We start from the raw sequence: 27,960 nt of genomic DNA on the forward strand, positions 1-27,960 counted from the left end.
TTCCTCCTTACCTTTTCCACTAGCTCCCGGCTTATTCTCTGACTTAACCGGTGGGCTTTCTCTGCCATCCCTACTGCCTTTCTGGTAGCTCTTACTTAGGGAATACTTTGTTTTGTGGTAAGGCATAATCGTCTGCTAATTTGGCAGTCGTAGACAGAGTCACTGACTCCTTCTCATCCAAGTAAGTCTTCATACTCTCAGGGATATAACCTTTGAACTGCTCCATCAGTATTAACTGTAATCGTTTATCATAATCTCCAACGACCCCTCTTGAGGCGCACCAATGCTCACAATACATTTGCATCTCACGGGCATACTCTAAATACGTGTGGTTCCACGGCTTTCTCAAGTTCCAGAACTTCTGCTGGTATGCCTCTGGCACCAACTCGTAACTCCTAAATACAGCCCTTTTTACTTCCTCGCAATCCTTAGACTCATCCATAGACAATGCCGAATACGCTTGTGAGCCTTACCCCTAAGTACGCTCTGTAACAGAACAGCCCATTTCCCCTTAGGCCAGTTCTGATTCACAGCCACTTTCTCAAAATGAAGGAAGAACTTATCGACATCCAACTCCTCGAATGAAGGTACTAACTGGATCCCCTGGCCAATCTTGAACCCCTCATTTGGGTTTGCAACCCGGTGTCTTCCCTGCGATGCCTTTAACCTCTCCATTTCCAGCGCAAACTGCCTCTTTTTCTCTCTGTCCTCCCTCTGCCTATCAGCTTCTTCTCTCTGCCTTTCAGCTTCTATCTCCTTTATCTGGAGTATCTGGAGCTCATGCTCCCTTTCCTCCTTCTCCACAGCCAACCTTAATCTTTCTATCTGTATCTGAACTCACTCTCGACCGGTTGTTTCTCAGGGAACAGGTCCAATACATCCGACGTGAACACACCCTCGGATACGTAATGCACAGCTATTGCTCTCTGTATATCCAACTTGCTCATCGATGATTTCACCGCCGAGAGATTTAATCGTTTTGCAACGCTCACCAGTACAGCCTTCTTGGCATCCTCTAATGCCCCCGAAGTCGGGTCTTCTAAAAATCTGTCAATTTTCATCTCTGCTGGTTTCCCATCTGGTTATCCACACAACCAGATCAGATAAGGGACCTTTATCCCGATTCACTGCCCCCCCCCCCGCAATTTTGTAATCAAATCACAGACAAGCCTCCAATTTGTTACATACCCCGTAACTGGGTGTCTGACCAGCAGAGAAAGAAGAATCCATCGGAGTCTGGTGGTACCAAACTAAAGGTGTTTATTAGTAAACTACACAATACAATATCAAAAATGCAAATATACATACAAAACAAGTTAACAGTAATAAACCTAAAAGTGTAGGAATAATATTAAGCAATAATAAACAAGTTCTATCAATGTCTTGGGGTAAATGAATTGTCATAGGAAAATATAGAGTTCAGTTCATAAATTCTGAGGTGGTTATGGTTGCTGTGTTGAAATTGTTGGAGAGGGAGCGAGCGAGCGAGATGAAACAGCAACAGCTGTGGCAGGCAAACCTTTTGTGGCTTTCTTAATCTGTCGTATCGTTGTGGCCATTCAGTTATGACCCCTCTGGTCTTCAGCTAGACCGTTCTTCTGTGGTGGACTCGTCACTCTGGCATGAGTGGATGCACACACAAGACCCCACCGACCCTGCTGTAACACTGTGAGCTTTACTGACCAATCTCCTGGTTCGGTCTCCGAAGTGCCCACCTTTCTGTGGGTTCCCAACACTCAGTCAGTGTCTACTGGTGTGTCTGAAGAGTGTCTCTCCAGACTTGTCTTTTTATCCCCACACAGGGTCTCAGCTATCCATCAACTCTGAATGACTGTGTCCATCAAATCAGGCCAATCCTGCTATGTCCTGATGAATGTTAACAAGCAAAGTAAAATCCTTGTAGTGGAAGGTAAATAATCCAGGAAGAGTCGAAATACAGTAAATCAACAGTCTCTCTCCTGCTCTTATCTGTAGCAGATGTTCTTGCCTGGGCTTTATCGCTCTCTCTCAGTCGCAGCATAGCAACAGCAATAGTTCATAGTCTTTGGGGGGGGGGGGGAGAAATAGTTAACTCTGCACCCCATTTCCATCAGGTCTGTTCATCACTCATAACATAGCATTATTATCCCCCTTTTATTCGATGCTTCTTGCCTTGAAATATAGATAGCTCTAGACACTAGTTGCACAATACTCAACTATTTGATTCCTAACCTTGTCTGACGTCTTACCACCATCTGCCTCCTCAAACTCTCCACTAACTGTTCTGGCACTCTGGCACCCATTCCCCTGGAACCTTACCATGAACATTAACAAACCTTCCCATGAGGACTTTAGACCCCTACAGTTCAGGTGCAAACAATGATCCAAAAATCTTTTGGGGTAGTGGAATAATTTGTCCAACAGTGCTGATCACGCCAGCTTTGACTAAGTTGTTCCACCATGAAAACGATCTGTTATGATTCAACATGGTGCTTTCAGATCAGGTCATGCATAGCACATACCTCCACCGCACTGCTCAGGTGTGTTTCTAGCTGAGCAGCAGTGAACCATCTGATTGGCCTATCAGAGTTTTCTTTAAGAACTAGTTGACTTGATCAGCATTTCTGATCTAGATAATGTTCACAATTCCACTTAATAAAAAAAGTGGCCTCACTCCTACATCAACTCATCAACCACGTATTAATAATGTATAAAAATAATAGGGTTTTTGTGGTGGGAAATTTTTATTTTCCAAATACTGAGTGGCATCTCCCTAGAGTGAGGGGTTTAGATAGGGTGGAGTTTGTTAGGTATTTTCGGGAAGGTTTCTTGACACAATATGGAGATAAGGGTATTGGGAAATGAACCTGGCCAGGTATCGGGTCTCTCAGTGCAAAATTTTAGAGATAGTGGTCACAATTCCATCCATTTTACCATAGCATTGGAAAGGGATAGGAACAGACAAGTTAGGGAATCGATTAATAGGAGTGAGGGGAAATATGAAGCTATCAAGCAGAAACTTGAAACATAAATTGGAAACAGATGCTCTGAGGGAAACACACGGAAGAAATGTGGCAAACGTTCAGGGGATATTTGCTTGGGCTTCTGCGTAGGTATGTTCCAATGAGACAGAGAAGTGAATATAGGGTACAGGAACCATGGCGTACAAAGGCTGTTATAAATATAGTCAAGAAAAAAGAAGAGCTTACAAAAGATTCAAAAAACTAGATAATGGTAGGGATCTAGAAGATAATAAGGCTGGCAGGAAGGAACTTAAGAAAGAAATTAGGAAAGCCAGAAGAGGACATGTGAAGGCCTCAGCGGACAGGATTAAGGAAAACCCTGAGGCTTTCTACAAGTATGTGAAGGGCAAGAAGATCAGATGTGGAAAAGTGTGTATGGAACTGGAGGAGATAGCAGAGGTACTTAATGAATACTTTGCTTCAGTATTTACTACGGAAAAGTATCTTAGCGAATGTAGAGAAGCCTTGCAGCAGACTGAAATCCTTGAGCATGTAGATATTAAGGAAGATGATGTGCTGGAGCTTTTGGAAAGCATCAATTTGGATAGGGCACATGGACTGAATGGGATGTACACCAGGCTACTGTGGGAAGTGAGGCAGGAGATTGCTGAGCCTCTGGCAATGATCTTTGCATCTTCAATGAGGACAGGAGACGTTCCAGAGGATTGGAACATTGCAGATGTATTTCCTTTATTTGTAAAAGGGAATAGAGATGGCCTGGGAAAAATAGAAAAAAAAACAGTGAGTCTTATTTCAGTAGTTGATAAGTTGATTGAGAAGATCCTGAGAGGCAGGAATTATGAACATTTGGAGAGGCTTAATATGATTAAGAATAGTCAGCATGGCTTGGTCAAAGGTAGGTCATGTCTTACAGGCCTGACTGAATTTCTTGAGGATGTGACTAAACACATTGATGGAGGTAGAGCCGTAGATGTAATGTATATGGATTTCAGCAAGACATTTGATAAGGTACACCTTGCAAGGCTTATTGAGAAAATAAGGAGGCATGGGACCCAAGGGACATTGCTTTGTGTATCCAGAAGTGGCTTTCCGACAGAAGGCAAAGAATGCTTGTAGATGGGTCGTTTTCTGCATGAAGGCCATTGGCCATTGGGCTCAGGGATCTGTTCTAGGACCGCTACACTTTGTGATTTTTATAAATGACTTGGATGAGGAAGTGGAGGGATGGGTTGGTAAATCTGCTAATAACACGAAGGTTGGGGGTGTTGTGGATAGTGTAAAGGGCTGTCAGGGGTTACAACAGGACATTGATAGGATGCAAAACTGAGCTGAGAAGTGGCAGATAGAATTCAAACCAGATAAGTGTAAGGTGGTTCAGTTTGGTAGATCAAACATTATGGCAAAATATAGCATTAATAGCAAGACGGTTGGCAATGTGGAGGATCAGCGGGAACTTGGGGTCCAAGACCATAGGACACTCAAAGCTTCTGTGCAGGTTGACTCTGTGGTTATGAAGGCATATGGTGCATTGGTCTTCATCAACCTTATGTCATGGTCCGGTCCATGAAGTCCGTGTTCTGGTTCACGGTCCAGTCCGTAGATTCTGGGTCTTCCGGCTGTTCCTTGTTTCAGTTTGGCTTAATCACGGGCGCCTGATGCTCATCTTGGTGCTTGGAATATAAGTGGCCCTGGGTTCACATGTAGGTGCTGGTTTGTCTTATCAGTATCCCATCCTTGCCTCTGTGGGGGGTAAGTCTTTGCCATTACTCTGCGGTTGGATTTGTCCCTTCCTGTCCTTGCCTCCATTGGGTAAGAAAGGCCATCTTTGTCATTACCCTAAGGCTGGACAATTCCCCTCCCTTCCCCTTCTTTCTGTAGCCCTTTGCCTGAAGCCTCACCTTCTACCCTTCGCCTGGAGCCTTACATGCGTCTTCACCTATTCTTGCCGTCCAGTTCAACCAGCAGAGCAAGACCGGAGCCTTGCTGAGTCCAGATAAGGAACCGCCTTTCGTAGATTGGAACTGTCTCTTTATGTCCATGCCTTCGCGAGGTAGGTCTGGCCATTTGCTACTACCTAGCACTGTGAACTGTCTCGTCATGTTCAGCTTTCTGTGTGAGTCCCGGCCCTACCTCCTATTCCCAAGGAGGGGTCCCGGCTCTGTGTTCTGTGTTCCTGTCTCCCATGGCCAAGGCTCCGTGTTTTTCATTCCTGTCTCACAAAACCAAGGCTGCATGTTCCGCGTTCCTGTCTCACAAGACCAAGGCTCTGTGTTCCAGTCTCCCAAGTTCAAGTCTCAGCTTCATGTCCTCATCCAGCCCAGGATTCCCGCGTCCAGCCCCCACATCCAGTCCTGTTGGCTTGCCACGTCTTGTCCTCGCCTAGATCCGGAGTCCAAGCCCGAGTCAAGACCCAGGTTTCAGGTCCCTATCCAGTCTCTGGATCAGAGTCCTTGTCCAGGTTCCAAGGTCCTTGTCCAGGTTCCACTTTTGTACTCTAGTCCTAGCCCAGGACCTGTATCCTAGTCTGGTCCAGGGCCTGTGTTATGTCCAGCATCATTTCTTCCCCACTTCCCTTGTTTTCTTGACTCACCTAGTCCTGTCGCTGGTACTTCAGTGTCTGTGTCTTGCATTTGGACCCGCTCTCAGCACCCACCTTATGTGATTGAGTTAAAGAGCCGAGAGGTAATGTTGCAGCTAAGTAGGACTCTGCCCAGACCCCACTTGAGTACTTTGCTCAGTTCTGTCACCTCACTACAGGAAGGACGTGGAAACCATAGAAAGTTTGCAGAGGAGATTTACAAGGATGATGCCTGTGTTTGGGAGCATGCCTTTTGAGAATAGGTTGAGTGAACTCGGCCTTTTCTCCTTGGAGTAACGGAGGATGAGAGACACCTCATAAGTTGTATAAGATGATGAGAGGCATTGATCGTGTGGATAGTCAGAGGCTTTTTCCCAGCGTTGAAATGGCTAACACAAGAGGGCAGTTTTAAGGTGCTTGGAAGTAGGTACAGAGGAGATGTCAGGGGTAGGTTTTTTGATGCAGAGAGTGATGAGTGTGTCAAATCTGATACTGGTGGCAGCGATGGAGGCAGAAACTATGGGGTCTTTTAAGATACTCCTGGATAGGTACATGGAGCTTAGAAAAGTAGGGGGTTATGGGTAAGCCTAGGTAATTTCTAATATAAGGACATGTTCGGTACAGCTTTGTGGGCTGAAGGGCCTGTATTGTGCTGTAGTTTTTCTATGTTTCCATGTACTAAGCTTTATTGAGCTGCCTCAGTAACACATGCTATGAGTTGTAGTCCTGAGATCACAACCCTGGAGTTCCTGTCCTTTAACTTCACAACTAACTCCATGAACGTTCTATGCAGAACCTCATCACTCATCCTACCCATGTCATTGGCATCTACATGTAGCATGACTTCTGCGAGTTCACTCAATACTTCAGAATGCTGTAGAGTCAATCCGAGATCTCCCAGATCCTGGCACCTGCAAGGCAACATACAGTTCAGGAACAAACATGAGGAAATCTGCAGATGCTGGAAATTCAAACAACACACACAAAATGCTGGTGAAACACAGCAGGCCAGGCAGCATCGATAGGGAGAAGCACTGTCCTGACTGACACCAAGATTCATGTGTCCTGCACCCTTGGTGTAACTGCCTCTCTTTATGTCCTATCTATCACCCACTCATCCTCCCAAAAGTTCTGGCATTCATCCATTTCCAGCTCAAACTCCATAACGTGGCTTGTTAGAAGCTGAAGCTGAATGCACTTCTCGCAGTTGCAGTCTTCAGGGCCACTGGGGGTCCCCTTGCCTTCTCATATCCCACAAGAGGAGCATTTCACTCTCCTGCCTGGCACCTCTGCCATCCTAGAATATTGAAGAGAATGATAAAAAAAAATTGAGCTTTTCTTTCTTTTGCTTTTACTGAGTAAAGTCTCTCTTCGTGGAAATCTTGAAGGGCTAAAGCCTTTAGATCACCAGTCTGACTATGACCACTCAAACAATGGCCACACTGAGAGTGGCCACTGTGCATGTCCTACTTCTCCTTTAATTTGTTCTTTGTAATATATCCCAAAGTCTGATTGGTCACTGGTAAAAGCTCTATTACGCTGTCGCGACCCACTCCTTCCTTTTTTCCATGGGTAGTGGACCTGATTGAAGTACCCTCATCTCCAAACTGCTGATGTCTAGATTGGCCACTAGTCAAAGCTCTAATCCTCTCAAAATGTATTATGTTCTAATCTTCTAGAATGTATGCCAACATTATATTTGCTTTCCTTACCATGGACTCAACCTGCAAAATGACCATATCTGCACTGAGCAACTACATCTGCACCAGGTGTGACAGCTGCATCTCCTCAGAGAACTTTAAGAAATTGGCACTACAGCTCAATGACTTTCAACTCATGTGGGAGACTGAAGTTGCAAAATATAGTAGCTACAGTGAGGTCGTCGCCCATAGGTTGCAGAATGCTACTAACTATGTGACTGTCAGGAGAAAGAAGGAAAATGAGCAGCCAGTGCAAAGTAACTCTGTGGCCGTTCTCCTCAATAATAAGTAAACCACTTTGGAAACATTGACGGGGACAACCTGCCAGTAGGAGCTGCAGTGACCAGGTCTCTGGCACTGGGTTTGGTACTGCACCCAAGAAGAGAAGAGAGGTGAATATGACTTGAATGGTGATAGGGGCTTCCATAGTCAGAGGAATAGAAACCAAATTCTGTGTGTGCAAAAGAGACTCCTGGATGTTATGTTGCCTCCTAACTGCCAGGGTCCAGGATGTCTGTGATCGGGTCCATATTATTCTACACAGGGCGGTGAGCTGCCTGACCTCCTGGTACATATTGCCATCAATGATTTAGGTAGGAAAGGTAAAGAGGCACTGAAGGAAGATTTTAAGGAGCTTGGTAGAAAGTGGAAAAGAATGACCACCAGGGTAGTAAACTCTGGATTGCTGTCTGTGCTATGCTCTGGTGAGGGTAAGAATTGGATGATTTGACAGGTGACTGCGCGTCTCATGAGCTCGTGCAGGGTGAAATTGGGTCACATTTCTTGATCTCTGGAATCTCTTCTGGGAGCTGTACAACATGAACAAAGGGGATCGGTTGCAACTGAACCTGAGGGGGAAGAATATACCTGTGGGTAGGTTTGCTATAGTTGTTTGGGAGGTTTAAACTAACTTTGTAGGGGTTTGGGAATTGGAGTGATAGGGCTGAGGATGGGCAATCAATTTACTGACAAAGTGTGTAGACTGCCTGCTATGATAGGATGATGATAGGGCAAAATTGCAGACAATGAGCTGAGTTGCAATGCAAAAGGAGGACAAAATCAAATGGATGATGAATGCAGGACTTGAAGGTGTTATATTGGGATGCATACAGTATACAACATAAGGTAGATGAACTTGTTGCACAGTTGCAGATTACAATGTATGCCCTTGTGGACCTCTCTGAACCGTAGCTAAAAGAAGATTATATCCGGAACTTCAATGTTCAAGGATTCTTATTATATCGAAAGGACAGGCAGGTAGGCCGAGGGTGTTGACTGGCTCTGTTGGTAAAGCATGAAATCAAATAATTAGAAAGAGATGACATAGGACCAGAAGGTGTAGCATCATTGTGAGACAAGCTGAGAAACTGCAAGGGTAAAAAGATATTGATGGGGATTATATACAGTGCTTCAAACTGTAACAAAGATGAGGTTTACATGTTACAGCAGGAGATAGAAAATACATGTCAAAGGGCAATGTTGCATTAGCCGTGGAAGATTTCAATATGAATGCAGATGGGGAAGATCAGGTTGGTGCTAGATTCCAAGAGGAGGAATTTGTAGAATGCTTACGAGAAGACTATTCAGAGCAGCTTGTGGTAGAGCCCACTATGGGGTCGGCTATTCTGAACTGGCTGTTGTGCAACAAATCAGAATTGATTAGAGAGCTTAATGTAAGACATATATGTCAAAATCAAGGCCCCCCGCGGTGAAATTATCTTTGGCCCGCGAGATAATATCTAATTACTATTAAAGCTGGCCCCAGTAATCGAAGCGCCTATGGCGTATGATATGGCTAATGCTGAGTTTATTCAGGTACCAGGTTTTCAGGGTTTTTAGTGTTTATTCGGTTTCCCTGGTTTATTTCCTGAATATCATTAATGAATATTTTTTTCTCTATTAGAGCTGGCCCGCCGGTATATTGCATGCACCACTAATACTAAAAATCCCACAATGCACTGCCAGTGCATTGCTCGCGCTTGCCTTAATCTCTCATCAGCATCCTTATGGCGCTAGTCACGTGTGGTCAACTTTCAGCTATCCCTCACCCCAAAAATGGCTGAACGAAAGGTGGACTTTGAAAACAGGGTTTTTCAAGGCAGGTGGGAGGCAGAGTATATGTTCGCAGTTATAAAGGGCAAACCTGTTTGTCTTGTGTGTGGAGACGGTGTGGCTGTAATTAAAGAATATAACGTAAGACGACACTTTGAAACGAAACACCACGACAAATACAAGCATCTGGACAAGAAACAGAAGCCCGCGATGTGCGGTCAAAAGAGTGGATTGGTGGGCAGGATTCGGGAGAAGATGCGGGAGGAAAACGGCGCAGGTGAGCTGACAGCTTATCACTGCATCATCCACCAGGAATCGTTGTGTGGCAGAGCCTTGAAAATGGAACATATAATGAGCACCATAACACGATCAGTTAACTTCATAAGAGCCAAAGGTTTAAATCACCGCGAGTTCAAGTCGTTTCTGGAGGAGTTGGGTTCAGAATATAATGATTTGCCCTATCACACAGAGGTGCGATGGTTAAGCCAAGGAAAAGTGCTGAAAAGATGTTTCGAGTTGCGTGAGGAGATCTTTCAGTTCATGGAAAGCAAAGGGAAAGACACAACAGAGTTCCGGGATAAAAAGTTGCTTTGTGAAATGGCGTTTCTGTGTAGCATCACGAGCCATCTCAATGTGCTCAACTTGCAGCTTCAGGGGCGGGGTCATGTGATCACAGACAGGTACGCTGCAGTGAGGGCTTTTAAAGCCAAGCTGCGCCTGTGGGAGACGCAGATGCAGCAAGAAAACCATTTTCCGTGTTGCCAAACTATGAAAGAGCAGGTTTCTACCGCAGTGTTCCCACGTGCAAAGTTTGCTGAAAAACTTAGCATAATTGGTTCCGACTTCACACGGAGATTTGCCGACTTTGAAGCCCAAAAAAGCAGGTTTGAACTGCTCAGTAATCCATTTGCAGCTGACGTGGAAAGCGCACCAACCAACATACAAATGGAGCTGATTGAACTCCAATGTAGTGACACACTCAAGGCAAAGTATGACTCGGGGGGCGCTGCACAGTTTCTACGTTTCATTCCCAACACAATGCCCCAGCTGCGTACCCAAGCTGCTCAAATGCTCTCTATGTTTGGCAGCACATATCTGTGTGAACAACTGTTCTCTTTGATGAAGATAAACAAAACATCACACAGGAGTCGTCTTTCTGATGAACACCTTCACTCAATTCTGAGGATTTCCTCAGCTCAGAGCCTGACTCCAAGCATTGATGAACTTGCATCCAAGATGAGATGCCAAGTATCTGGCTTAGACTAGTGTGAATTACAGAGTGTTGGCCTGTAGAAAAATGTTTTCATTAGAAATTACTCCAGAAAAGCTGCAGAGAAAGCCATAAGAAATAAATGCAACTGATTTATTTAGTTATTTAATGTTCAATGTTGTTTTTGTAGGCAATAACCTAAGCTTTGTTAGTTCCAGGTTAATATGTGTAATAAATTCATTTCAATAGATTTTGCAATAAACGCTAAACCAGTCCGGCCCTCGACTTGTACCAATTTTTAAATTTTGGCCCACTGTGTATTTCAGTTTGACACCCCTGAAAGGGATCACTTATGAAGCTGTGATCATAATATATTTTATGTTATATTTGACTTCCCTTGTTAGTTACGGTTGCCTCGTCCTCCCTTTAGAATTCTTTTTTCATCTTTAGGATTTATCTATCCAGGGCCTTCCAAATTTTACACAGAATCACCAGCGACCGCAGTTCTGCTGCCAACCCTGAAAGTGTCCTCTTCCAACCAACTTTCACCAGCTCCCCTGTTCTGCCTTTGTAATTAGGTATCCTGAAACCCCAATTAACACAGTAGGAAAATCTCGCTTTGACTCACATGTTCCTTGCTGCCACAAAATACCAACTTACACCAATTCTACACTGAACCACTTAATTCTCTGCACACTCTCATCAACTACCCCCAGGTTCCAGTGATCACCTGCAAACCCAAGACGAACTGCTTGCCAATAGCATGTGTTCTGCTATCCACTTTTAAAATATGGAAATGCCTGCCATTTTCATGCATAATGCTGATCAAATTCAGAGTTTTATTGTCTATCCAAAAATCTGAGATTGAGGTAAGTGTTACTCTCCTATCAGTTGAATACCTATGGTATGCTATAACTGTGTTTACAATGGAGAAATTCCATGGAACTTAAATGAGAATTTTTAGAATCCAAATTATCAAAACGTTGGGGGCCCAAGTGCAGAGAAAGTGTCACTGAAGTGGGTCAGCAGTTCATTGATTTTGGTGAGAACTATTGCAAATTTTAAAGGAAACGAAAATCAATAAACAACAGGCCAACACAGTCATTAATTAAACTGTCAAATTGAAAAGTAATGCCAGCAGAGTGGCAGGAAGCCATAACAAAATACTTGATGAATATCACTCCTTGACAGCATCATTTGAAGTAGAAGTTTTCTTTCCCGAATAAAGATGAGCATAAGCAGGCTGCGTAAAAGTTTTTTCACTTTTAGTCAAGTCTCGACAAGACAAGAATGAAAACCTTGGAGCTAAATCCCACCGTAATAAAAATCTAATTAGCTAGAACATGCATAGTCATGCAGGCATTTGCTGAACTTGTTCCATAGCCAGCCTGCATGGGTGTGTAGACCCTGCAACAGTGACCATTGCAGTGACACAGAGATCATTAGTTATGGCTATGAATCTGTTGGCAGGAGATTGAGTCTGTGAGGGAAAATGGATCATCCACAGTGGAGTAGACCCAGTGGGCAAATGGCCTAATTCTGTTCCTATATCTCATTGTCTCAACAACTATTGATCCAGTGTGGTGATGATAACTCAAATGCAACTAATGTAATGAAAGCCCTGAGTATTAGACAAATTTTAATCATATTGGGAAACAAGGGACTATGGTGTTGCAGGGTGTGGAAAGAGCATACCAATATGGTACTTAAACAAAGAATCAGCCACTGTTGTACCAAGTGACAGGCCAAGTTCACAAACTGACAGCATTTTCTAGATCAGATTTCTCCATTTAACATGTTTTTTCATCTAACAAAGAACACATGAATATAGTTACTCAACAGAAACAGCATTAATCTCCAGTAGCATAAAGCTGTTGGTTTATTATAATGTATAATGTTAACAGTTCATTGCGTCTAGATCATTTATCCTGTGCTGGCTCATTGTCTAATGTCCACGGGAGTTATATCACTGGAGAAAATATGGCAAAGCAACCAGAATTTCAGCCCAAAGAAAAAATATTTAAATTTGTGAAGATGTGGTTGGAAGGGTAGGACTTGATTGCTTACAAATCATTACATGAACAGAGATGTATCTTTGGGAATATGAAAGGAACGGAAACAATCTAGCCATGCGGTGACCAATATAACCTTAAATTCAGATCTGAAACTGTCAGATCTATGACTTGTAGTGAACTCCCAGACTAAGCAGGTAAGGTAACAGAAGGTGGGGAGGGATTCCTGGAAGATATTTGGCTCCGTCAGTGTTTATTTTCTGAATGGATGAAAATCACTGGACAGAATATGATGGCTAACCTTCTTTTGGAAATAGAACGGTGAAATTTATAGTTATTACAGTTAAACAACAGAAGTTTTCAAAAGAGAAAAGACACCAGTTCAATTCCAGAGAGGAATGATTGGCCTTGTTCTCATGTGGAAATATACTAAGTCTAGCTTCAAATGAAGATCTTGCTCATTTAAGATAGGGGCAGTGTGGACGATTTGAACTTCTTTTCTCAGATGGTCACAAAACCTAGTGATCATCTCAACTCTCCTCCCACCTCCAAGGTGAACGCATTGAATTGCTGTATTAGGCTTTGGAGGCTGGATCATCTGGAACATTTTAAGGGAAAGATTTTAAAATATTCAGGGCATTGCAGGCGATATATAACTGTTAGGAAAGAGTAGATGAGGTCAGAAGCAGATGAACAATAATATACTGAATGTGAGGCAGTCTTTATGGCTCCAGGTCTCCTCTGCTTTTCTTATTTTCCACTATTTTTATTCATTGTTCCATTTTGTTCTCAGTTTTTTGACAGTATGTGGGCTACAAGGGTGCTTGCTGAGGGGCCAATATGCAAAAACGCTGTACAGTATTATTGACTTGTAGAGGGTGGGTGGGCTTCTTCCTGCTCTGCTCATGAATAAGAGCTCCTACTTTGCATGAGTTATAGTTTGCCCCATGGACCTGTTTTAATTCAGCAACAAACAGAGCCTCAGTATTATGAAGGGCAGAAGAGTAAGTGGATCTGCAACTTTCAGGAAAACAAGGAAAACTGTCAGCTTTGAGACAGAAGTAGTGGAAAGAACGTTCTGATGAGGATATTATTTCTCTGCAATTGGGATTGGGGTGGAGGGTTGGTATTAAGTGAGTGGGTGAAAACCAGTCCCAATAGAATTAACATTGGAAGTATATGATCGTGCAATTCAGAAAATGGTATCCAAAGCTGCATTATGAACTAAAGGGAAAGATAATGACTATCATCTGAAGGATCTCAGTGGAATTTTGGCATGTTTAAAAAGAACATAGCAAGCAGCCGCAAAAGGTAGTCAAGAAACTACATGTTATTTTGCATTGGTTGCAACAGGGCTTAGCAATAGGGTGCTTTGTTCCTGGTGTACATAGTATTGGTAGTCTTAAATTTGTGGTCCACATCAAAGAAGTGATAAAATAGAATACAAGGCAGTACAGACAACAGTCAGCAATCTAATTCCTGGGATGAGTCTTATCAGCAGAGGTGGAAAAGTTTGTTTTGTTCTGCTCTGAAGTGTAGCTGAACAGAGTTCTTCTCTTAGAAGTGGGGAAAACTTGGAATTAGCGAACCCAAAGAGCATCCAGAGCAGATATATTGAGATTATTTCAAACCACTATTCACAGACATTGAAAATACAAGATTCTCAAGCAATAGAAAATAATATAGTGTCGATATCATGATGAAATCATTTATGATCTTATTGGCCATTGCAGCGTACTTCTCTAATTGGTAGTTTGTGACTCTATGCTGCGATTTCACAAATGAACATTTCCACTTGTTTTCCATTTGTTAAATAACTAATATGCACAATAGTATTTTTTCTGTTCTCAAACTTAGTTAGGGTATTAGCAGGACCTTCTTTTCGTTGTTCACGTGATTCTTCGTGTTTCTCTTTCTTGGTAGAGATCTCTCGATTTCCCAAACTGACACATCATACAAACTATTATGATGCAGCTGTATATTTCAAGTTTTGCACTCATTAAACAATATAGTCAGAACCAAGTGTCTCGCATTCCATCTAATATGTTGCTTTAATTCAGTCGTGCTTCTTTGCGATATATAACCCCAGTGAACTTGACTCTCCTGTATTTTGACAGAAGCCATTACTAAACCTACGATCTCTGCCAATAAAAGTCACCCCATAGAGCACGACGACACAGTTGCTCTATTATGCAATACCACGGGGTCACCAAGCTCATTTCTGTGGTTCCATCGAAATGAAAAGATCCACTCTGGTAATAGGACAGCGCTGAATCAAGATAATAGCACGCTCTTCATTTCGGGAGTGTTGCGGACTGACGGAGAATTTGTGTGCCGTGTATCTGATGGTAATACTGAGAAGAGAAGTGACCCATATGATCTGAATGTTGCCTGTAAGTCTAAAATCAAACTACATAAACACAGTTTAATTATTACCAAACCTACGGGTGGAACTGGAAGGGAAGTTGTTCACCTTAGGTAATTTCTATGCGATTTGCATATGGGACAATAAATTTGAAAAATATTGTATATGATCCCATGGTTACACAAGTCGTTCTTGTTTAAGTAGGTGTAAGTAGGTGTGGTAATACTGTGGGAAGCTGGTCGATAGGGAAATGAACAAAGATTATGATTCTTTGATTCCCTGTCAATGATCTTGTCCCGATAGAACTTCCTTATAACTGCATTTTCTGAGGTATGCTAAACAAAGCTTCAGATCATCCCCTCAGGAGTTAAAGATAACCTCAAATTCATGCAGTGATGGACATTTTAACAAGTAATTAGTTCAATCCAATGATTGCAAAGTATCAAGCTGACGACTTGGATTTATGTTGAAGCAAAGCTTTGTTTTCCATGAACTCTTCAGGCTTTAGGTTTGTTGCAAATTTGGTTTAGTTCAGTTCTTTGCGTTGTATTACTGGTAATTTCATGAGTATGTTGGTGTGAGAAGCTCGTAGTTTAGCATCTTTCCATGATCGTGTATTATCTTTGAAACATTCAATGCATTTGTTTTAGATGGACCTGAATCTCTACGCGTATCCACCAGCTCGGAGCTTACATTCTATCCTGTGGGTTCAAATGTAACCTTTTTTTGCTATGCTGTCTCAAACCCCGCTGCTCAGTTTCAATGGATTCGAGATCATTCAACACTTCAGACAAGTGGGCAACAGCTAAGTATTGCTGACTTGTCTTTGAATCACACTGGTAATTACAGTTGCAACGCTTCCAACTTGATAACACAGAAATACGCTGTGGCAACAAGGCTCATTGTTATATTAGGTAGGTAATATATCGCCGAGGTTCTTTCTTGTGGTACATTTTGTTGTGTTAGCAGCATGAACAGCTGTAGAAGTAGAGGGAGTTGTTTGACATCGCATCTGCTAATTTAGTTGCTAGATCTTGCTCTTCTTGAATTTACTGGTGATTTTATTTGTGAAGTTGTAAGCTCAAGGTGCTTTTATTCCATTCTTTTCTGTAGTCTTGCTACAAAATTGGACAATTTTCCTTCGGGGGAAACTAATCTTTGGATTCACATTTGAAGTTAAAAAGTGACGTATGTGGTTTAGTTTGTAAAACTCATTGTTGGCATAATGCATCTGAACCCCAAGTTTTGGATCGGAACAAGGGTTCTTAAATTGTATCAGGAACGGCTCAGAATTTAATGGCTGCAGCAATGCGTACATTTCTGGCTGCCACGGAACAAGAATCATCTGGCAGCACTGGAGAAAGGGCTAACGGTCTGACATGGCCTTTCTTAACAAGAATGTGAGACTGAGGTTTTTCTCCTTTCACAGAACACTCCTTAGAGGAATATTGAATAATGTGTGGTCGCTGACAATATGGAGTCCTGTGCACTAAACTTCAGTATTAGTCCAAAGACTAGGCTAGGGCAAGTGTTGCGAATTTTAGTCAGAGATCCTTTGGTCTAATTATCATTCTGACGTAGAACAAAGTTTTCACAATACATCAGAGAAACACAAGAGAAAGGCTCTGCTGTCAATAATTATGATAAGGAATTCAGCTTCTCTGACGTAGCTTCATTGAGTCAAAGATAATATATCACAGCAAACGGTCCTCGGCACAACTATTGTTCAGCCGTGTCCCATCGGCCTGTACCGAACGTAACTCTCTCCTCCCCTGCCATTATTCTGCTTACCCAAACATTTTTTAAATGCTGAAATCGAACCAGCACCACCGTTAGCCGCTCGTTCCATACTCCCGTCACCCTATGAGTGAAGATGTTCTCCTGATGTTCTCCATAAAAATCCCATCTTTCCCACTAAACTTATGACCTTGAGATCTTGTCTGACGAACCTCAGTGAGAAAACCCTGCTTGATTTCCCGATCTATACACCTCATAATTTCCCTTCATCTCCCACGTTCCACTGAATACACTCAACCTCTTCACCCTTTCCTTATAAATCAGGTCCTTAAGACCCTGCAGCAGCCTGTAAACTTTCTCAGTACTCTTTCCAAATAATAAATATTATTCACAGTCTGTATGTAACCAGGACTGAAGGTAATGCTCCAAATCGGGCCTCAAAAACGTAGTAAACAACTTCAACATAACATCCCAGCTCGTCTATTCGTATTTTGATTTATGAGGATCAATGTGCCAAAAGTTCTCTTTATGACGCAGTTTAACTGTGATGCGACTTGCAAGGAATCTTAATTCCCAGATCCCGCTTTTCTCACTTACTCCTCAATGCCGTACTGTACACTAGGTACCTCCCGCGCAGTTTCTTCCTCCCAGAATGCAACAACGCAGGCTTGTCTGCATTAAATCCCATCTGCCATGTTTTCAGCTCGTCCAGCTCCTGCTGTAAGATTTGATCGTCTTCCTCGCAGACCCTGGTATTGGTCACATTATCATTAAGATCGTTGATATAGATGACAAGCAACTTCACTGATTCCTGCGGCACAGTACTAGTCGCAGAATTGCAGTCAGAGAGGTAACCTTCTACTACCACACTCCGGCTTCTCCCGCGAAGCCAATGTCGAATCCAATTTGCTGCCTCACTCTGAATGCCCAATGACTGAATCTTCTTGTCCAATCTCCCATGCCGGACTTCGGCAAATGTCCTACTAGATTTCATGTAGACAACACCCACTGCCTTTCCATCATCAATGTTCCTATTAAACTCGCCGAAACACATCATAAACTTTGTTAGACAAGACCTACCACATACAAAACCATGTTGACTGCATTAATCCGACCCCATCTCTCCAAAGACTTATACATCCAGCCAGTTAGAATTCCTTCCAATAACTTAACATCTACTGAAGTCAAGCTTACTGGCCTATAGCTTCCTGTTTTATTCTTAGCGTCATTCATAAACGTAGTAAAAAAAATACTTTGGGCATCCTTTAAAGCTGTAACACCTCACCTGTAGCTAAGAATTCTGCTATGACACGGTAAATTTCTACAGAGTGTCACAGAAGGATCAAGGGTATACTTATTAAGCCCTTGGGGTTTATTCAACTCAGTTTCCTTCAAGATTATAAGGCAATATGATATAAGAGCAGAATTAGGTGATTTGGTCCATTGAGTCTGCTCCACCATGCATCATGGCAGATCAAATTTTCCTCTCAGCTCCAATCTTCCATCTTCTTCCTGTGTCCCTTCATGCCCTGACCAATCAAGAATCTGTCATCTTCTGCCTTAAATATACATAAAGTCTTAGCTTTCACAGCTCCCTGTGGCAAAGAAATTGCACAGATTCACCACTTTCTGGCTAAATAAATTCCACATCTTTCCAATTCTAAAAGGATGCCCCTCTAGTCTGAGACTGTCCTCTGGTCTTAGACCCTCCCACCATAGGAAATATCCTCTTCTCATCTACTCATTGAAGGCCTTTCAGCATTTAATCAGTTTCAATGAAGTCAACCCTCATTTTTTTGAATTTCAGAAATACATGCCCAGGGTCATCAAATGCTCTTCATATGACAAGCCATTAAATCCTGGAATTTTTGGGAAATTTCTTTCAACCCTCCACAGATTCAGCACAGTCTTACTAAGATAATCAGCCCAAAACTGTTGACAATACTCCAAGTGAAGGCTCACCAGTGCTTTATAAAGCTTCTACATTAAATTATTGCATTAATGTTCTAGTCGTCCTGAAATGAACGCTAATATTGCATTTGCCTTGCTCGCCACAGACTCAAACTGCAAATTAACCTTCTAAATATCTCTGCACTTCAGTTGGTGTGTGTGTGTGTGTGTTCTCTCCATTTAGGAAATAGACAATCCTCTCATTCCTTCTACCAAAGTGCATGGCCATACACTTCCCAACACTGTATTCCATCTTTCATTTATTTTCCTATTCTCCTAATCTCTCTGTCCTTCCATAGCCTGTCTACTTCCTGAAAATTAACGGCCCCTCCACCTATCTTCATATCGTCTGCAAAGTTTGCAACAATGTCATCAATTCCATCATCCAAATCATTGGTATATAATGTAAAGAGAATTGTTCCCACACAGACACATGTGAAACACCACTAGTCACCAGCAGACAGCTAGAAAAGACTCCCTTTATTCAAACGGTTTGTCTCCTGCGATCTGCCACTGCATTATCCGTACTAGAATCTTACCTGAAATGCCATAGCTTCATATTTTGTTAAGCTGCCTCATGTTCAGCATGTTGTCAAAAGATTTCTGAAAATCCAAGTACACAACATCAAGCGATTCTCCTCTTTCAGAATCTGAATCAGGTTTATATCACCAGCATATGATTTGAAATTTGTTAACTTAGCAGCAGCAGTTCAATGCAATACATAATAAAGAAAATAACAAAATAAAATAATAAATAATAAATAAATCGATTACAGTGTACATATAATGAATAGATTAAAAATTGTGCAGAAAAACAGAAACACTATAAATTTTAAAAAATGAATTAGTGTCCAAGGGTTCAATATCCATTTAGGAATTGGATGGCAGAGGGGAAGAAGCTGTTCCTGAATCGCTGAGTGTATGGCTTCAGGGTTCTATACTTTCTGTAACAGTGAGAAAAGGGTTCTGGAGGTCCTTAATAATGGACGCTTCTCTCTGAGACACCATTCCTTGAAAGTGTCCTGGGTACACTGTAGGCTGATACCCAAGATGGAGTCGACTAAATGTACAACCCGCTGCAGCTTCTTTTGGTTCTGTTCAGCAACACCCACCTTCCTCATTACCAGACAATAATGCATCCTATCAGAATGCTCTCCATGGTTTATCTATAGAAGTTTTTAAGTGTATTTGTTGACAGACCAAATCACTTCAAACTCCTAAAAAGTCTTGTCTTTTTTATAACTGCATTGATGCTTTCGGACTTGGATAGATCCTCAGAGATTTTGACAGCCAGGAACTTGAAACTGCTCACTCTTTCCACTTCTGATCTATCTATGAGGATTATTATGTTTGCCTTCATCTTACCCTTCCAGAAGTCCACAATCAGCTCTTTCGGCTTACTGGCGTAAGTGCCCGGATGTTGCTGCAACATCACTTCACTGGTTGGCGTATCTCACTCCCATACACCCTTTTGTCTCCACCTATGATTTTACCAACAATGGTTGTATTGTCATCAAATTTACTGATGGTATTTGTGCTATGCCTAGCCACACAGTCATGGGTATATAGACAGCAGAGCAGTGGGCTAAGCACACACCCCTGAGGTGCAGCAGTATTGATTGTCAGCGAGGAAGAGATGTTACCATGAATCCGCACATTGTGGTTTTCAGGTTAGGAAGTGGGGATCCAATTGCAGAGGGATGTATGTAGAGAGATCTAGGTTCTGCAACTTCTCAATCAGGATTATGAGAATGGTGGTATTAAATACTGAGATGTAGTTGATGAACAGCATCCTGACATAGTTGTTAATGTTGTCCAGGAGTTCTAAAGCCGTGTGGAGAGCCATCGATGATTGTATCTGCTGTTGACCTATCGAGGCAATAGGCAAATTGCAATGGGTCTAGGTTCTTACTGAGGCAGAAGTTCAGTCTAGTTATGACTAACCTCTCAATGCATGCCATCACTGTAGATGAGAGTGCTACTGGGTGATAGTCATTAAGACAGCTCACGTTATCCTTCTTAGACACTGGTATGATTGCTGCCTTTTTGAAGCAAGTGGGAACTTCTGCCCGTAGCAGTGAGAGGTTGAAATTTCCATGAATACTCTTGCCATTTGTTAGCAAAAGTTTTCAGACCCTTACCAGGTACTCTATCAGGACATTCCACCTGGCGAGGGTTCACTCTCTTTAAAGACAGCCTAACATCGGGTTCAGAGACAGAGAACACAGAGTCATCGGGTGCAGCAGGGATCTTCACAGCTGTAGTTATGTTCTCCCTTTCAAAGCGGGCAGAGAAGGCGGTGAGTTCAACTGGTAGTAATACATTGCTGCCATTCATACTATTGGGTTTCTGTTTGTCTACGCTGCTTGTTATTTCTTTTTTTTGTTATTTCTTGAAATAAATCCAACAGATTTGTCAAGAAATATTTTCCTTTGAGGAAACTATATTGAGTATGACCTATTTTATCATGTGCCTCCAAGTACCCTGAGACCAATTAAATTTCTTCTAAAATTACTGCATCATTTTTATGTATTCTATGTTCATCTCCTGAGTAAATATAGATGCAAGATTTCAATTTGAAATTAAGCCCTACCCTTTCGAGTCCATGCATGATTTCGAAGGCTCATCTTCAAGAGGACCAGTTCTGTCCATTGCTATCATTTTTTACTTAATTTCTCTGTGGAAACCATTGGGATTTCTGTTTACATTGTCTGCAAAAGCAACCTTGTGCCTCCTTTTAGCCCTCGTGATTTCCTTCTTTAGAATTCTCTTGCATTTCCTATAGTCCTCAAAGACCTCATTTGGTTCTTAATGCCAATACCTGCAACACACTGCCTCTTCTTCCTGACCAGAACTTTAATATCTCTCAAATACCAGCATTTATTACACGTGTTAGCCGTGCCTTTTAACCTAATGGGATTATACAAATTATACCATCTAAAAATTTCACCCTTCAAGGCTTACATCTTACATGACACGACTTTGCTAGAAAGATACCCACCCCAGTCCACTGACGCACACACAACTTGCTACTGGGACACAAAATCAGGCAGCTTCTATAGAAATGATGAAAAAAAAAATCAGTTGGTGTTTTGATCTGGCACCCTGCATCCAGCCTGGAAAGGAGGAATTACCATAATAAGAAGATGAGGAGAGGGAAAAGAGTACAAGCTAGAATGAGATAGGTGAATCATGGCGGGTGGGGGGTGGTGGTCGAGTATTAAATTAGAAATGTAAAGGAATGTTCTCGTCCACTTGCTGTCTCGTGGCATGATTTTTTTTTTTCCTTTCTGCTTCAGTGGTGCTACCGTTTAATCAGCAAGCCACGTTTTTCATAGGTATATGTATAAATTCATTCAGGATTTTCCTTATATCTGCTCGGAAAAGGACGTTGCATGGCCCGCTTGCCATCTTGATTCTTGGTGTGAGTTACTTTGAAAACCCTGTTTGATTTCAATGTCTGTTAAATATTTCAGGCTACTTTACAATAGTAAATGTACAATATCCAACAACCTGTACCGTGTGCATCGCTCATTACCGATGAAGCTTCCGAAAGGCCCAGTATCAAAACCCACACGCAGCACTCCCCCGACTTGACGGAGGGCGGTGTGGCAGTGTGAAGCGGCTGACACACAGCATCACAACTGCTGCGAAAGTCGGGAAGCTGAGTTAAAACTCTAAGAGAAAGCAAATTGATTATCAAAGTCTTTTCTGGGATATGATCATAGGAGTTTCTCGTGACTGAGATCCCAGATAACTGCTCTCAAAGTACTTTGCCTTATTAGTGCATGACTCTATAGAGGCAATTCCAAATTAAAATAGATATTGGAATCAATATCGGGGATTAGAAATTAATATATTAAATGGCGGTTATATCTCAAAGCAGTTAGCTGCTAAGTATAAGTTACCCTGACCTTTGGAAAAACACGTTTCTACTTGAGATGGCAATCTCAGTCCTGCGTTGAACACGCAGCTCCAAACGCCAAGTGAATCCAGACATGGAGCTGCTGAAACTGCTGCCGGCTGTGACAGAGATTTACCATCTTGAGGGAGAGGTCAGGCGCAGCCCCCAACACGTACAGACCAAAGTCACAGCCTTGGACAGCGTTAAGTATCTCGCAAAGAAGTCTGTTGCCATCATGCCCCAAAGGAGTTACGTATTTTTGGCTACTGTGCTGACATCATCCAAGATACAAGCATGTTAAGATTGTAATGAACATCCATTGTTAAATGACACCAGCTCTGACCTCTCAAAACGGCAGCGCTCAGAAAGCTCTGATAAGGTTTTTGTTTTCGATATCCCTGACATCACATAATCTGTACACACAAGCAACCGTGACTTCGCAGACGCCACAGCATTAATCTGACCTCAGAGAAAATCGATCTGAGCGTTGATAGAGTGGAAGCGTGGAGGATGATTGGCTGTGGCCGTCATGTCTAGAGACAGGGGTCAACAAAATTGAACAAAAGAAACAAAATAATTTATCGAGTCATTGTATGATACAGAATGGACACAAGCCCTTCGATACTCTATCGCTTCTCTCACTCATTTTATTTCTCTCTCCACTCTCCTTAAATCCCAGCAGTTTCCATACTAGTGGGCTCTTACAATGGGCAAGTCTCCTCCCACCCCATCATTTTTGTGTGAAACTCGACCACAGGCGGTATATGTGTGGAAACCTACACACAGACAACAACGGTGGTCAGGATAGATCACGGGTCACTCCAGCAAGGAGACAGCGGTTGTGCTAAATGCGGCAAGGCTCTGACTGGGATCTAGTGTAGAGTAATCTTTGAGACAGCCTACCCAATACCGGAGTGGAAGCTCAGTCGCTAAGTAGAGTTTGATGGCTTTGGTGGATGTGTTTGGAGCGCTGGGGAAATTTCTATTTCCTGTTCCGTCATTCTCCATAAAACTTCTCCAAGCCAACTTACACAACATGTTGACCGAGCAAAAGTCTTTGAATTATTTCTCACGTTCACCACTTCGGGATAATTGGTATTGAACAAAGTTAGAAAGTTTTGTTTTACAGTCACTCTCGCACCAGCTCATGCATCGCTCCAATGCAAACTAGAACACAAACCTCATCACCACAGAATTTTCCTTCACCCTTTAATGTTTTGTAATCATTAATACCCACTTTCAATGCCTTCATCTTTCCTTTTTAATTGCTCAGCTTTAGTTGGACAGAACTAGTTAGACTGGTAACACCCGGACGAATTCTTTGACCTAAATTGTAGAGATGGGACTTTGCTCTCAAGGAAGTGCTAACTGTTGGATTAATCTGGTTAAAGCATGAAAATCAATGGTTCAATACCGAGGAGAGCCTCCACAGACCAAGATGAGAAATAATAGTTTGAATCGTCTTTTCAAATTGTGGGGTCAAAATATGGCTCTCTGCTTGGGAAGTTTGAGATCCGGAAGTAGAATTTGAAATAGAATCAGCGTTTTGGAAATGGGATGTGGGATTGCCTCTGCATGGACAAGAATGGAAGTTCTCTGGTTTCTTTCAAGCGAAGTGTACCCATTTTATTAAAAATGGGGAGGGCTGAAGATAGAGAAAATTAGGTCAAGACGCAGAGCGAGTAGAAGGATGGGAGATGGGAGTAAAAGAGAAGGGCTATGATAGGAAAGTCCGGGGTAGAGCTTACAAACTGCAGGAGTGACACCGAACTGAACGTTTAACAATGTTTCCATGTCCGCTGTCACTGACTGGTCAGTTGAACATTCAATACATTCTCTGTTTTCATCTCAGTTTTCCAGGATCAGCAGTACTTTACTTTCTGTGAGACATGTTATTATTGGGCAGAAGAAGCATATTTTCTGCACATTGTGTTATAAGTAATTCAAGGTCTGCTATGTTTTAACAGAACCTGTTTCAAAGCCCGGTATCAGATCCAATAACACCGACCCAGTAGAACACAATGACACAGTTAGCTTGACATGCAGCGCAAGGGGAACGGATGTTTCGTATCTGTGGTTTATGAACAATAAGACAGTTAGCTCTGGCGGTAGGATTACTCTGAGCAGCGACAAGAGCAGCTTGACTATTTCTGGAGTGCTGAGATCGGACGAGGAATTCACCTGCTCTGCTTACAATATGGTGAATATGAACACCAGCGATCCATATCGACTGAACGTTCAATGTAAGTTCCACTGTGGTAGCCCGTTTGATCTAACTGCCTTTCCCCATCTCATTGACTGATTCAATTGATCTTAACTCTGAGAATGTTGACCTGGATTTCACTGGCATGAGGTTGGAATGGACAATTTTAAGCAATAATCACATTGGTTGATGGTGTGTGGAAAGAGATTTCTCTGCTCCTTTTGGAAATATTGTAAAATATCCATTGACCAAATCCAACCCCAGAAGACATGGATTCCAGTTCAGCTAAGATTCTCAAACATTATTTGACATCTATGGATAAACTTTTGGAGCATAAATCGGTATGGAAACAATTCCCTATTTCATCCTTCAAACCATCCAAAGTACAACATTTTCTCAATGGAATCTGCTATACCCCCATGAAAATTTTTAAAACCAGCCCTAAGTGCATTATCATACTGACCAATCAAATTTGGTGACCATATATTGATACAGTTAGAAATTATTTAGTGATAAACTGCCCACGGATCATTGTCAAACTGAACAGATGGAGATGTTGTCTTAATTGTTCCATTGGAATCCAGTTACTGTAAGGAAGTAAAGAATTTCTTCCTGAAACAAGAGAACTCGAGTGGTCTTCGCTACTCAGAGACTTCCCAACTCAACTTCCTCGACAAGCTAGTTTCCATCTGTCGATGACAGTTTTATTTGGGACAGGAAATATTCAGGATGAACCATGGCAACTGAACCTTATTGCGTCCTCTGAAGCCAAGTGGTCAGGTTCTCCCAACAGGGTCCAACACGACACAGCCTAGATGTATGTAAGAACAAAACAAAATGAATTGAGCAGTGTTCTTACTAATGCAGAAAGGACGAGTGACATGGTGAAATTTAAGTACATTCCACTTAGAAGCATGTTGGAAAAGCAGTGTCTTGATCAAAGGTTCAAACAACGCCCTAAAACAGAAGTACTGAGGGTTCGCCTCTGACAAAGTCACTGTTAAACTGTAGTCACACCGAGGCCCAAACCAGATGATGGCGTACATTGTACCCTGGGGATCCAAGAGAACCAGCCATGATTTTCACACGGCATGGTCATTTCTAATTTATCAATAGCAAGCCAGTTTTTTGACCACAATAATAGTTTATTTTAACCAGAAATGACCAGTGATATAGAGTCTAGATACTGATATTTTAGCCAGTTGCCGTAGATGCTACCAGTATCTACAAGGGCCTCCACAAGGCGCTCTGTGTAGAACATGCAATGTGGTTATTTCATATCATTAGGCATCTCAGTGGAATTTCAGGAGATACTGCAGGAGCAGGCTGCCTAAAGTCCGTTATAATGCACAGATCTTTCAACATCTGATGTATCAGGAAATATTATAGCAAAATAAATTATTGACTCCTGCTACACCTGAGCTGAGTCTCCCCAAACTGCTGACTTTCCACCATGATCACGCTTTCCCCTTCCTATCAAATTTGCGTCATGTCCTGCCCTCAGGTAGACACCACAACTTGAACAATCCCAGGTAATCATGCCAGGAGCAGACTGCACCAGTTTGTGCAGATTGCTATTGTCTGCAGGAGATTTTTTCCATACCCATATGCTGGGACTGGGTAGCATCTGGTGTTGATGTGTGTTCAGCCGTGTGCAGTTTCTTGGTGAAGGGATGGACATTTGGCTTTGACTGTTGGATAAAGTTCTGCAAACGGACTGTGCATTTGTTTTAGATGGACCCGAAAATTTAACAGTATACATCAACCCAGAACTTCCTGTGTATGAGTCGGGGTCAAATGCGAATTTTTCTTGTTTGGCTGTTTCGAACCCCGGCCCTGAAATTTTGTGGTATTTTAATGGCTCATCTCTTCAGCATAATGGACGCCACCTTATCCTTGTAAACGTATCCTTGAGTAACACTGGCATTTACGCTTGTGAGGCGTTTAACAACATAACCAAACGATCGAGTTCAACAACACGGAACTTTGTCGTCTTAGGTATGTATTATACGACGAAGGGGTCATGGAGTTGGAGTTGTACACATAAAAATAGAGATACTTGTTTGTTGTTTCTTTATCAGCACCTGGTATGGCAAACCCTGGAGATGAGTAATGTAGTCTTAAATTACTAGAAGGAAATATAAGTTTGCTATCCGCGTTCATAAGATAGTACCCAATAGGCTGTCCTTTGGTATGTGAGATAACAACTTCAATTAATTTAATAACATCTATACTAACATAATACCTTGTTTCATCGGTTATAATGTTAATGACTTTGGAAAGTCGTATATGCGTTGGCAATTCTCTGTGCTGACTTATGTTTATTCATCATTACTGACATTGCCTAGTGGCCCTACTATAACCTTAATTTAACTGTACTTCCTTCTCCGTGGAGAACGCTGAACTCCAAGCCATTGATATTGCATCCGGGTTTGTTTGAATCTGCGGGAGGAGGAAAGTCCCTTGTTTATGTGTGATAGGCAATGGAATTTAAATGATCTGCCTGCGAAATGCAATCAGGTACTTTGAGTATCAATGAAAACTCTTCCTGATGGCCGTGTTCGAAGGATCAGGGAACAGTACTAGAGTTTGGACATTTTAGGCAAATGGAATAGAGGGAGAGGGAGAGGAGACAATTTGTTGAGCATATTCGATCGTTATGTGTTGAACAACATATTTCACCATTTACAATGAAATGTTAGGGTTAGGGCTGAGCAGAATTGCGCATCACAGTGTATTCACGATAAATTAGACACGGTCAGGAGAAAGAATCTGTTGAAACGCCATGGGGTGTGAGCGGGGCAGAGCACTGACTGGGACATTCCACTCGGACTGGCATAGGCTGTGGGACCGAACAGACTACTATAGCTTTGGCAATGCACTATAAATTTATGTACTGCCTACCTAAACATATGTACCATATGGAACTTGCTTCTTGCATCCATCTGTTCAATTTAAGATACTCATAGCAGAAAAGTTGCTAGTTTGCACTGTAGAAAGTCGCTGAGTGCAGCAGGTGGGGTGATACAATGCAAAGCCCCGCAACTGTGTCCTGGGCCCCTCTCTTCCAACGTGCTTTGCACTGCCCATGCAGCTGTCATTTTCCCTGGGGACAATGTATGCCATTCAGACTCTGATTTTGTTTCTGCCCAGCGTTTGATGCCATGGACTAGAGCGGGGTGGAAATGCGGCTGGCTGGTGCACTCACTGGTGGGTGTATTGTCGCTCACCAACTTTCCAACAACCTCCAGCCGCTTTCTCACTGCTGAAGCCTCCTAGAGTATTA

The 27,960-nt window shown here is 42.3% G+C and overlaps 1 protein-coding gene across 1 annotated transcript in view; it reads left to right on the forward strand.

The window, feature by feature from the left end:
* LOC132399850 (carcinoembryonic antigen-related cell adhesion molecule 5-like) overlaps positions 1-27,960 on the forward strand; it is a 96,368-nt gene that overhangs the window by 9,811 nt on the left and 58,597 nt on the right. Inside the window, exons 4-6 of the mRNA XM_059980725.1 lie at positions 22,541-22,724; positions 24,420-24,714; positions 26,409-26,672. Of these exons, the coding sequence (XP_059836708.1) occupies positions 22,541-22,724; positions 24,420-24,714; positions 26,409-26,672 (743 nt within the window). The remainder of the gene's footprint in view (positions 1-22,540; positions 22,725-24,419; positions 24,715-26,408; positions 26,673-27,960) is intronic.

The sequence above is a fragment of the Hypanus sabinus genome, chromosome 1, assembly GCF_030144855.1.
Source record: "Hypanus sabinus isolate sHypSab1 chromosome 1, sHypSab1.hap1, whole genome shotgun sequence".
NCBI lineage: Eukaryota > Metazoa > Chordata > Chondrichthyes > Myliobatiformes > Dasyatidae > Hypanus > Hypanus sabinus.